Source organism: Centroberyx gerrardi, chromosome 19 (genome assembly GCF_048128805.1).
Source record: "Centroberyx gerrardi isolate f3 chromosome 19, fCenGer3.hap1.cur.20231027, whole genome shotgun sequence".
NCBI classification, from domain to species: domain Eukaryota; kingdom Metazoa; phylum Chordata; class Actinopteri; order Beryciformes; family Berycidae; genus Centroberyx; species Centroberyx gerrardi.
This window is the reverse complement of record NC_136015.1, coordinates 13220088-13232577: the sequence shown is the minus strand read 5'-3', so window position 1 is coordinate 13232577 and position 12490 is coordinate 13220088. Positions and strand designations below refer to the sequence as shown.

General features: G+C 45.7%; 1 protein-coding gene across 1 annotated transcript; it reads right to left on the bottom strand.

Annotated features, from left to right (window-relative positions):
• Positions 1-2075: 2075 nt before the first annotated feature.
• Positions 2076-10176, bottom strand: trib1 (tribbles pseudokinase 1). The gene is made up of 3 exons (XM_071909053.2): positions 9559-10176; positions 8434-8726; positions 2076-4925 (listed from the first exon to the last, which is right to left on the bottom strand). The coding sequence occupies exons 1-3, from the start codon at positions 9877-9879 to the stop codon at positions 4451-4453; spliced, it is 1089 nt and encodes a 362-aa protein (XP_071765154.1). The 5' UTR covers positions 9880-10176; the 3' UTR covers positions 2076-4450.
• Positions 10177-12490: the final 2314 nt, after the last annotated feature.

Below are 12490 nucleotides of genomic sequence, written 5' to 3'. Positions count from 1 at the left end.
ATGTCCACCAGATGGCAGCAGAGATCAGACTTTGACTTCAGTCTAATGAATTCGTGGTATGCCTGTGTGATTTATGGAAATGCCATCCTCACTTGAAGTCTTCAGACTCCTCACTGAGCTACGTTCAGCGCAATGCCTCAGATTCTTTTAGGGATTTGGATATTGACATAAATCAGGTCAAAGAGACATTTTAACAGAGTAAGCTGTTTCCATTGCATCAGCGGAGCCGCTGTCTGCCAAAGACTTCCAGGAAGAGACAAAACACTTGACATCATCTTAGAGCAGGACTGGAGCAGGTACTTCACTGTCAAATGTGTTTCTTCACTTCAGTTCAGTTGTGTGGCTCAGTTCAGTAAATTACACTCTCTAATATAACATAAAGAGTGTTTAAATTCCAAAATGCTATATATCCATATATATATGTATATAAAACATTCATCACTCAACATGTCAATAATACATGTGATTGTAGCTAGTATTGTTATGTTAGCAAAGGCCTTAAAATAGCTTAAAACTTCAATAATATTCCGGCAATAATTATGTAATTTGTACGTTTTCAAATGTGGATGAGGACATGAAGGTTGAAATAAATGCCTACTAACACTCAGCTGTGTGTTAAAGCATCAGTTACAGAGAGGAAACACAATCTAAGGAAGTTAGCGAAGTCTGTTGTTTCACCCAATGTTTAAAGGATTAGGTGGTTGAGAAAGCTTAATGATCCTGGATCACAGGGAGGGATTAAGGTTATGTGTGTGGCCAAGGGACAAGGTGAGATCACAGTGGTGTGCTATTCTTTTGGGGACATTTAGATCCTACAAACTAGTAAAATCTTCTGTAAAAAAATAAATAAATAACATATTAACAGTCATTTTATGACATTTGACTGATGACTTTCAGAAAGCAAAGATTTTTCCAAAATAGATATAAAGTGTTTTGGAATGAAACCCTTCACACACACACACAATCTTGAAACCCCTGACTGACAAACTAATAATACAGGTATTGCTCACCTCCTCCCACCTGCCTCACACACCTCCCCAACAGACGTCTTCCTTCCCAAACACACCCCTTCCACACACACACACACACACACACACACACACACACACACCTACACACACTTTTCCAGGTATTCACTTGCTTGCTGACCTAGCCTACTTTTCGGGGCCCTGCCGTCACCCCTGGAGCAGCCTGCCTCTGACGCGTTAGGCAATCGCTGGCTTGGCAGCTTCCCAGCAACTGAGACACTCCAGCTACCCTGTTGATACCTAATCTTGCTCCTGTGCTCACACACGCACACACACACACACACACACACACACACACACATATACGAGCGTGCATACGTAGACATGCAGGCAGGTATTTGCTTGAGCACACACACACACACACACACACACACACACACGCACACACACTGCTTACGCAAGCCCCGGCCAGCCATGCCTAGGGTAGTCATAACACACACAGGGTGGAGATATGCCTAGCTCTTATAGGTCAAACAATGAATCACAGGCAAAAGTGGCTCAGATAGAATAAAATAGATGTAGTTGACTTTGAATGGCGCTGATGTTCAGTGTCCTTGGTGTGTGACGTGTGATGAGCTGAACTTAAGTGGCACCAGTTACTCCTGAAGCCAAGGAAAGAGAAAGAGGACAGTGTATATGCTGCCCCTTGCGTATTCCGGGAAAAGACACTGACCCACTATTGACATTTGTGTGTTTGAGGAGTTAAATGTTACATTACGCAAAGGTCAGCGAAGAGTAAACGGTTGGAGGCAGAGCGAGAGAGACAGAGAGACACTTTCACCGCATTTTTTTTTTTACCCTTGTAAAGATGAAATTGAAAGTGCTGAGGAAAATGTGGAAATGTATTTTTCCCCTCTCAATGATGAAGAGCTGTGTGGAGAGAATTCTTCCAGAAAACCCTTCAAGGCATGCAGTTGAACTGTGTAATGTGCAGGTGTTTGCAAGGGTTGTGTGTATGTGTGTGTGCGTGTGTGTGTGTGTGTGCGTGCATGCGTGTTTGAGCGAGAAAGCCAGAGACAAGCAATAATCATGGAAAAACAACCCATATGAATATGAAAAATTGTGATCTTTATTCAACATCTCCACACATATTTCAAATATACATATTTACACGTTTTGTACAATGAATATATCTTTTGTGTGTAACCCATGTGGACTAATAGCCTCTAGGTTGTGTCACAAATACATAATTCACAGTGCAATATGAACTTTGTGCACCCGTGTCAGTTTACTCTACATGTCACATGAATGTGTGACTCACTCTACATGTATGAAGCAAAAATAGAATCAGAAATCCATTCAATTACCTCTCTGTGATTGATTGAGCAGAACTGGCACAGAGGAACCAATTAGATTGCCACAAAAGTCCGAACCCCTGCCCATCTGGCGTCCGGGCAGACGAGAGCAAACGTTTAAAGGACTGCAATTGGAATTTTATTAGCCTACTGTGAGACTGGGATTTTAAATGCACAGCGCTTCTCAGATATGCCAGATTTAGTACCGTTATCAACCCAATTTGTACAGAATGAAGTAGTCGGTTGCAGACCTATAGTAGCCTAATAGGCCCAACGTCATAGAAACGCTGTATCCACCTGTCAATGCAAGATAAAAATATCTCTCAGAATATGGCACATCATTGCCACCGACTATGATGACTAGTCTCCATGGATCCCCAGCTTTCAATGCAAAAAAGGGAGAAAAAAAATTGTACAGTGAAACAGTCAGAACAGATTCTTCGAGCCAAGGTCAGGACTATTCTCTACAGACACGCTGAAGTGTTGAGTCATCATCAGACTACCAACATCAAATACCGCCTGGCTGCGACTGATTCAGAGCCATTCAGTTTATGAAACACAGTGATACGGGCACAACACGCAGCACAGCTCCGGTCTGCCGGAGCTTCACATAATGTTCCCGACAGAAACGAACAAACAGGTTCGACCGCTCAACTGAAAAGTCTTCATACTTTTAGAAAATTTTTATCTCTTTCCGATTTGACTGTTCTTTCCTGTGATGTGTGGCACATTTCTGAAAAAAGGAAAATAAAAAAAATACACAGTGTTGGATTGAGAGATAATTTATATAGTACCAGCAGGACGCACCGTTTCACACAACTCTCTTAGTGTTTCACTTGAATCCTACTGTACGTCTGATCAATCACCTCCAGGCAAAAAGGATCATTCAACCATCTCTGTTTGCTGCAGAGGCATGTGACCAAGTGTTTGACGTGAAACCAGATCTGCTCCTTACATCGTATTTTAAAGCAGAAACATTAGTGTTAGTTCGGCTGTGGCTGATCGCAAAGTCAGACACTGGCATGACATGTGACCCTGTTACAGCCAGATGCAAGGTACATCACTTCCTGGAGAGATGCGCTCTGCTGGAAAGAACATTTCTGGTTACACCTTTGCAACCTTTTGTGAAATATTCAGTTTCTATATAACAGTTTTTGGGGTGTTCAGAGTTAAAGTGGAGGTCAGGTTAGGGGAAAACTGCTTTGGTGCTTTGCTTCTATCTTATCTTGTTTCATTTATTCTTTGCAGTGCAGCCTAATAGCATTATTTTTTGTGTATCCTTCTCTGTTAGCCACTGAGAAAGACTTAAATGTGGCCTAACGCCACTTACTGGTTACTGTTTGGTGTGTATGACAAACTCTTCCTCCTCTACACCGATACATCCCGCCTCCCTCAACCTCCTGCGCGTGGTGTGAGACGCGTGAGCGCTCTCCCCTTGCTGAGAATGTGCCAGTTTGGCAGTCGGACACCTTCTTAGCATCCCATCGAGCGTGACACATGAATCCCACGCTAACCGTCTTTCTCACTGCCTGCTGTGAGACATCGAGCTTGTGTTAGGTCTCTCCCCTGCAGCCGGTCAGTGAGTCAGCCAGCGGTGCCTCCAGCCTGGTCAGAGAGTGAGAGGGCCGACGTCTCTGTCTCCTCGTCTCGCTCCCCTGCTTTATCTAATGCTTTCTGAACCCTTAGGAGTCAGGGCAGAGAGCATGAGGAACCTAATGCCTTAGGTTCATGCTCTATGACACACTCTTTGTAGCCCGGAGAGATGATTTTGTTAACATAATCTGGCAAATTTTCAATCCTTGTTAAATTTTTTTTTAGCACCAAATGATTTCAAACACACACATATAGAAACACACAATGAATAATCATTGTGAACAATGCCCTTAGCAAGTAACACATATACGACAACAAAATACAGTACGTTTTGTAGAAAGCTTGAGGGTGTGTGGATACACAACAGTACACAAATGGGGTTCTAAAAAGTGCCGATGTAAAAAAAACGAAACAAAACAATGAATCCCTCATAGCAATATTTGTTTTTTTTTCTGTGTGTGTGTGTGTGTGTGTGTGTTTGTGTGTGTTTGTGGTCCCTCAGCCAGACAGAAGCGCTTGGGCGAATCGAGTCTGTCAGCAGAACAGATCATCGTCCTCTTCCACGTCAAAGGACGGCACCATCTGTTCTGCCGAGCTCACTTCCTGTTCACCCGGTGCCACTTCCTGTGACGCTGGCGGCCGGTGGAACCACGGGTGAGCGAGCAGCTCGGCCGCTGTGAGTCTCTCCCAGGGTTCTTTCCTCAGCAGGCTCTGCAGCAGACACTTGGCCTTCGGCGACAAGCCCTCCGGCAGACAACACTGGCCCCTGCGGATCTTGGAAAACAGCGTGGCGGGGTCCGGGTCGTGGAAGGGATAGCGGCCCACCAGCATGGTGTACAGCATGACCCCCAGGCTCCACATGTCGGCCATCTTGCCGGAGTAAGGGGCGGAGCCGCTGAGGATCTCGGGGCTGACGTAGGCGGGGCAGCCGTGGGTGTCGGACATGGAGTCGTCACGCGGGTCCTCCAGGACGCGGCAGTCCTCGAGGCTTTCCAGCCTCACCTGGGTCCTGTGAGGGAAGAGGGTGGTGTTGGTTAGAACCATGGTTCCTCAAAATATTCTACATATAATTCTGCTTTCACTTCCATTTCATGTACTGTATAACTTAGTACATGGGGGATGCCTCTCTGTTGGCTGCCTGCCTTGTTACAGCACCTATTGTGGGACTAGTTGTACCATGAATTAGTGAGAATCCTGGGAGAAAAGGACACACTGACAGCTATGAGATGATCAGGTGTCTCAAGGCTGTCCCAAGTTCAACAACATCTAAAGCACAAAGATTCATCCCTTTATCCAGTAGGCAACCGTGTGTATGTGTGTGTGTGCGTGCGTGTGTGTGTGTGTATATGCAAGCACGTGTGTCTATTTCTGACAGTGTTTAGGTTCAATACTGTCAAACATTTCAGAGGTCTGTTAAGCTTAAGTCACTGATTGCATCATGGAAAAACAAGCATCCTTTAGCCTTAAGCTGTAAGACCGTCAGACCAACAAACAGACAGACAGACGGACAGTCAGACACACACACACACACACACACACAGCCAAGAAACCAGTGAACTTACTTTGACCTAAATGAACAGCGAATGCAGTTTCAGAATTAGCCTGCATAGCTGCCTAAGCAAATTTCCACTGATTTCCCGGCACACACGAACACGTAAACACACATATAAATACCCCCCCCCCCGACACACACACACACACACACACACACACACACACTGCTATATTTAGCCATGTTAATGGCAGGGCGTACATCCAGTCCAGCATAAGAGCAACTAAGAATGTGAGTGTGTATTTGTAGAGTGAGATATTAAAAAACATGATGCCTACTCTTACAAAATGATTGAAGGCACAAAGATAAAGTGTCATCTTACAGTAAAAACTTTGCTTCGTAAATTTGTTCTGTTTCTGAGGATTGAATCATCTCTGTTTTAATTTTTTTACACAACAGCGGATATAAAGTATTTTGAACTGAAAAACTTAATTTGCCCCTTTGGACATTTGCTCTGAGTTAATGACCCAAGGACACAAACACATCGAGTAAGATCTTATCCAGTCAAATACACACACACACACACACACACACCCACACGCGCACACACACATAGGAGTGTGGTGTTTCATCTCACATTCTAAGGGTCAACTCTGTGAGAAACTTCAGTGATCAGACAGAATGGCTAGAGAGAGAAATCAGCAGGGCGATATACAGAGAGAGAGAGAGAGAGGATGAAGAGAGTGACAGGCAGAAGGAGCAAGAAGAAGAGCAATTGATATTTAAACAGCAAGAGAATGGTGGAGATAAATCAGGAGAGAGAGAGAGCGATGGAGACAGGAAAAGAAACAGAACAGAGAGAGTAAGAGGGGTGGAGAGAGTGAGTCATCCTGTTGAGAGTACATATCTTCTCTCCTCCTTTTCCTCCTCTCGCTCTCTTTCTCTAGCTGAGGCTATCTGCACCTGGGTCCCACACTCGCGGCGCCAGCCATCCCATAATTACCCTCAAATGGCTGTTGCCACATCAGTGACGCATGGGAAGGCTGGCCCAGCAATGAAGCTCTGCATGCTTCACAGTGCTAGTCACCTTCCCTAAACTGGCTTTCCAACTGCACTGTGTCTGTGACTGGAGATAGCATTTATCATATTGTTGTGACTTTCCCTGTCCCTGGCGCGAGCGCTGCATTGTTGGGTATGACATTGCATCATGGCTTGATTGTTGGGGTTTGAAAGATGGCTGATTGCGAATTTGCAAGAATGTATCATGGAATAAATGAGGTAATGTAGATTCATGGCATTTCAAGAAGACCCTTGTGTCTGTGTGAGACATGTCAAAATGAGATTAAGTGTAGTCTCTGATTAGACAGAAATGGCAATCTACAGGTACACAAGACTGATTGTCTCGCTTGGTAATGAATGCAAACAAATTCCATGATTCAGTCGTCATCCAGTTGCAGCCAATTAAAATCCTCAGCAAAACCTGCAGCTTTGTTTTTAAAGCATCATGGTGGCATCATAGTAGGATCAGTTGTACTGATGTTATATTGCTACCCATAGTGCAAAGAGATGCCACTGTCAAAAAACACAGGTCATCCCACCACTGCAGGGTCAAGTGGGTCTTATGGGTCAGTCTAGCAGCATTAATGTCACATCAACATCACAGTTGTAGGCAACAAAGCATAACAACATTTTGGCTTGCAATCGTCCCAACCTGTAGTTTTATAGGTTTGAATGTGTAGGCACACACACACACTTATGTGAATGCATGAGCAGACACACACACACACATGCAGAAAGAAAATGAGCTACACATGCACCCCCCTCCCCCCCATCTTCTCTCCACATATACCCTGTGACTCATCGCTCTGCAGCCGTATAGCTATCAGAGGGACACGAGCGACTCCAAGTTCTCTCACTGCCTGTCTGCTCTCATTCATCCAGTGTGACCCTGCAAGCCCAGAGGTCACTGCTGGGGAATGTTACTGTTGAAACTCTCCATGAAAAAGGTCTTTTGAAAGCTTGGGGGGGGGTGTCTGTGTGGGATGAGCAGGCGCTTACAGGAAAGAGACTGACGCAAGGGCAAAGAGGTGACAAATAGTTTTGTAAGCAGGGGTTGTGTGTGTTTTCCTGAACAGAATGTAGTACCCAGAGATACAAGCATCGAGGTGTGTTTATGTGTGTGTGTGTGTGTGTGTATATGAGTCCAGAGGATAGTACATGACTGCTAGATGGATGAAAGTGTATTTGAATGAATCCCTGTTAGAAGCTTAGTTATTCTGCAGCATAGTTATGATGTAATGTATTAATAAATAATGAGTAATAAACATATTCTAAGATATAGACTGCAGAAGGGGATGAATGTCTCATTCACCAGCCGAGTCTAGCATCTCTGCCAAACTACCACCCACTATATTCACACACACACACACACACACAGAGACATGGAGAGTGAGAAAGAGAGACAGACCGATGGGCACAGAATCTGGGCATCCATGCAGTCTACCTCCACAAGTACAGAACCTACTCTATCTGTTCCCAGATCAGTATACACACTGTGTGTACCAGCTGTTGCCATGTTTGCTCTGTCTCTTCACTGGCACATCCCCCCGAACGTTGAGTCTCATTCAACTCATCAAGACCTTAATGCTTAGCTGATGATATGCAGTAAATCGGTTATACTGCAGTTTAAAAACGACCAACAACAAATTGAAGCGGCTGACTATGAGAGAAAGACTATTTGTGTGGATTTTTGGTTCATGAGCATAAAAAAACAAGATAACTAATACCATTACAGCTGGAATCTTTTGAGCATCTGTATTACACAATGTGTAAAGGAGAGGTCAGTGTACTGTGTGCAGTTCTGTGGTATGAGAGGGTGGTGCAACAATGTGAAAAACTTCCAGTCTCCAGTAGATTATCGTTCCCGATGGGTAATCTGAGTGACAACTGACACTGAGATTACCCAGCGAGGTTTTCAGTCTGTTTCCAAGAATGAGAAGAGAAAACCAATTCCCTCCCATCTCACCTTTTCTCATCAGCGAAGATGAACTTGCGGAGTTTGAGGTCTCCCAGCACGATGCCCGCCTGGTGGCAGTGCGCCACGGCCTGCGCCACCTGACGGAAGAGCCTGGAGGCCTGCTCCTCGTCCAGCCTGCGGCAGCCCTTCACCAGGGTGTGCATGTCCCCAAAGTCCTTGTCTAAGAACACGTAGGCCTTGCGCTCGCCAAGGACGATGTCCCTGATGCCGGCCACATTCTTGTGGGCCGGTAGGACGCCGTAGGCTCGGATCTTTTCCTGGTAAACCCCCATGTCAAAGACCTTAGTGAGAGGAGGGAGAGAAGGGAGAGGAGGGAGAGGGACAGGGATGCAGGATGGAAATTAGGGAGAGGGAGGGAGGGAGGGAGAGAGAGAGTGTGCACAGGGGCGGTCAATATGTGCCTTAATGATCATCTGAGGAAACAACCATGTAAATTTGGCTGAGAGCAAAGAATATGTTTTGATTCCAGCTCAGTAAGGCGCTATCTATCCCTTTTGCCAGAGCATAACAAATGGATTACAAAAGTGTGAAGCGATTAACTTTATTAATCAACAAAGCCTACCGCCTGCAGGTCTATCATGTAAAATGAATGGTTTTGGAACACTGGAGCGCTGTGCCGCTATCAGCGCAGCTCATCAGAACAGATCCTCATCATGATAGGCCGCTTTCTTTCCTTTTGCCTCTCACATGTTTGCATATTTGTGTGTCATGGCGTGGCGTATCGCAGTGACGTGTATGCAAATGAGCCGAGTTGACAGACAGGGTGTGAAGCCACAGTGCCAAAGATAGGTGGACTGGGTTAGGTAGCGACATTTCCTCAACACGCCAGGTAGGCTACAGTGTTGCTGTTTGCTGCATAAGCCACCGCTCATCGATGCATTCAGCGCTCTCACCTTTCAAATGAACACAAAGCCTAATTTAGTTCAGGTTGTGAAAGAACCATGGAGCTGAACGCCTGTTATCACGCAACGTGTAACAGTTTTCGTGTCAGAATGACATTTGGTGAAAGACTAGGCTGGATACTGATGACATGTCAGACAGGCTATTGAGCAACACGGTGTCTTGAAACACCATTCATTCAGAGACATTGCACAATGAGGGTTTTGCGCATACCTTGCACACTAGCTCATCCCCCGTGTCGGTGTTCAGCGCGCTGTGCATGCCCTCCCGGTCGGCCAGAGGTAGAAGCAGAAACGGTCCTATCCTGGACGGTCCCTGGTGGGTCGCCGGGACGGTGACGGGGCCGGGGCTCACCGGGGACCCGGGCGAGGTGCCGAGGAGTCCCGGCGCGTCCCCCGACTCGGCGCTCAGCCTGGCGCATTTGGCCAGCGGCTGATCGTCTGAGTCCAGTCGCTTGTGTCCGACTCTCCCGGTGCGGATGCACGGTACCGGGCTGCTCCACTGCAAGTTCATTCCGACAGACCGATTTACCATTAAAGCAGAAACGCGACCCTGACTTGTTTTAGGATGTGTCCTTTGTTGGCTAAAATAAACTGCAAACTGTGCGTTCCATTTCTCGACTCCTTATAATTGTGATATAAGTATAAACTTATTTAGCTCATTCAGTGAAAAAAAAAAATCCTCTTTTTCTTTCGCGTTTTGGAAATAGTCCAACCCAAGTCCTTCGGGAGAGTGAATGCCCGTGGCTGTGAGAGCGCAGTGTACTTTTTTTTGATGAGAAAATCCCGATCCCTCACAGCCCGAGCAGAGAGACCGTCTGACACACAGAGAGAGAGAGAGAGGCAGAGTGAGCCGCGGTGATGTTTCTCTGAGTCCTGAGCTCCAGCACTCCGCCCGACCAGTCCAGCCTCCTGGTGACACAACCATTGAGCAATCCTCTAACGCCAGCGACTCCAGCTCAGCTTGCCTCTGATGAAACAGCCTGCTGTATTACCTTCCACTGCAGACTATATGGCCATATGGTTCAAACATCAACAGCTTTTTTCTTTTGTTGTTGAAAGCAACGTTTGTCACGGTGTCATGACTCCAAATTCATGCTCCGTGCGCTGTAAGTTTGCTATTATTGATACTGAGAAACCAGAGCATGTGAGAGGAATAAGGAAATCATCTGCTACTAATCATAGCTCTCTCATCAAAGCAGGCACGTGTTTTAGACAATGATTAACATTCTTTGAAACGGTTTCTCCGGCTTTGGTAATAAATGGTAATGAGAGCTGAACATTAAGACACCTATTGTTCAGCTCCCATTACCATTTATTACCAGTTGCAACAATCTCTCCAAATCTAATAGCTGTATGGGAGCTGAAAATGTTTGCTCTCCAAACGTTAGGCCTGAAGTGTGAACTAGCCAATACAGGGCTTCAGTGTGCGAGTCTAAACTCCAGCTTCAACATCACCATGATATTTTCCCATGCTGTGCTTGTTTGTTATGTGGATATGAGTCACCCCCATAAACCCTTAGTAGTGCTAGGCTACAAGCATTCACATAAAATATGCCAGCGGTTCCGTAAACAAGATTATAACAGTTGGGGTCCCAGAGACACTGTATCCCGAGCTAAAGCTCATTGTATTACCACAAAAAGAACAAACCATCCTGTAACATTACAGTGCAATGTCTGAAAATTACGCAATGTCTCTTGAAAAAAGTGATAATCAGCTCCACAAGAGTTGAATGTAAGAACTAGAAACTCTAGTGAAGTAGGCTACAGTGAATGAAAAGTCAGTTAGAAAACACATTCCTGAGATTTGTGATGATCACTTGTTGGGATGAGCTGTGTCAATGGCAGCATGAGGTAATTCTGAATGTGCATATGTGTGTGTGTACGCGCACGCATGACTGTGTATTGCGCAAGAGTCTCCTTTCCACTGCTATAAGTTGAACAAGCATAGCGACAGCAATGGTGTACAGGCTTACTGAGTGCTCACCAAAGCACAGAGCACCAGCTGGTCTGTCTGTGTGTGTGTGTGTGTATCTGTGTGTGTGTATGCGCCTGTACGCACACACAATTGATTATCACCCCTCTTTTGCACAAACCCCTCCTGCCAAACAGAAGCGTGCTGTTCCAAACCATTTCTTTTCACATTGTACTTTCCGACGCAGTTCCTTCCACAATAGGTCACACACTTAACCAGGTCATTCCAGCTCGGCTCAGCTTGACTCAAAAAGGTTATGTGAACCTGTCTCTGCAGGCCGTCCAAACAAGGATGAGCTGCAGATTCCATAGGAATGATGGCTGTTATTTTTAGGCCTTGCATTCTTTCTTTGTGCAGTGGTCGTCCTACGAATAAGGTGACTCACCAACTCGCTGATGTGTGTGTGTGTGTGTTTGTCTGTGTGCGCGCGCCTGTCATGCTGCCGAGCCGGCACTGGAACAGGTTTCCTTTCTCACTGCAGCCTCTCTCTCTTTTTAAGGAGTTCAAATAGCAGGATGAGCTGTTACTGTGGGAATGGCCGGCAGAGGTGCAGGAGGCCGAAAGGCTCATTGTTATCGGACAATAGTCAGGAGCTGGTGTGTCTGTGTGGAAGTTTTGGCTTAGGCTTGTGCATGTGTATGACGTGTGTGTGAGGAGAGAGAGTTGTGGTGTATACTGGTAAAATGGGCTGATTTCTGTTGGCTGTGATTAACACAATATGTTTGCGTGTGTGTGTGGGATATAGCCATTTGTGCCTATGTTTGATTGAGAGTTTATTTTGGCATTGTGTTATAGGTCACAGTATACTCCATGTGTAGGGAATGTCTTGTGCTTGTGTAAGAGAGTTTATGTTGCCGGACTGCAGGTTGTAGCATGATATCGTTGGTCGGCCGCTGTGTACTTCATGGTGGATGTGGGTGTGTTTATATGTGTGTATATACAGTACACAACATGTCCCCGTGTAGGTGTGTGTGACTGCATCCCTACGTTAGTGAGCTAGGAAAGAAAACACTATTCAGGTCATGCTCTCCCTTGGTATAATTAGCTGACTCACTCACCACCAGCAGTGGTAAAGAGAGGCTGGGAATTGATCACTCCGCTCTGAGAATAGTTCAATCTGATCTGGCTGCCAGCCAGCCACCGGTGTGAATTATTCTCCACTTGAGCTGCC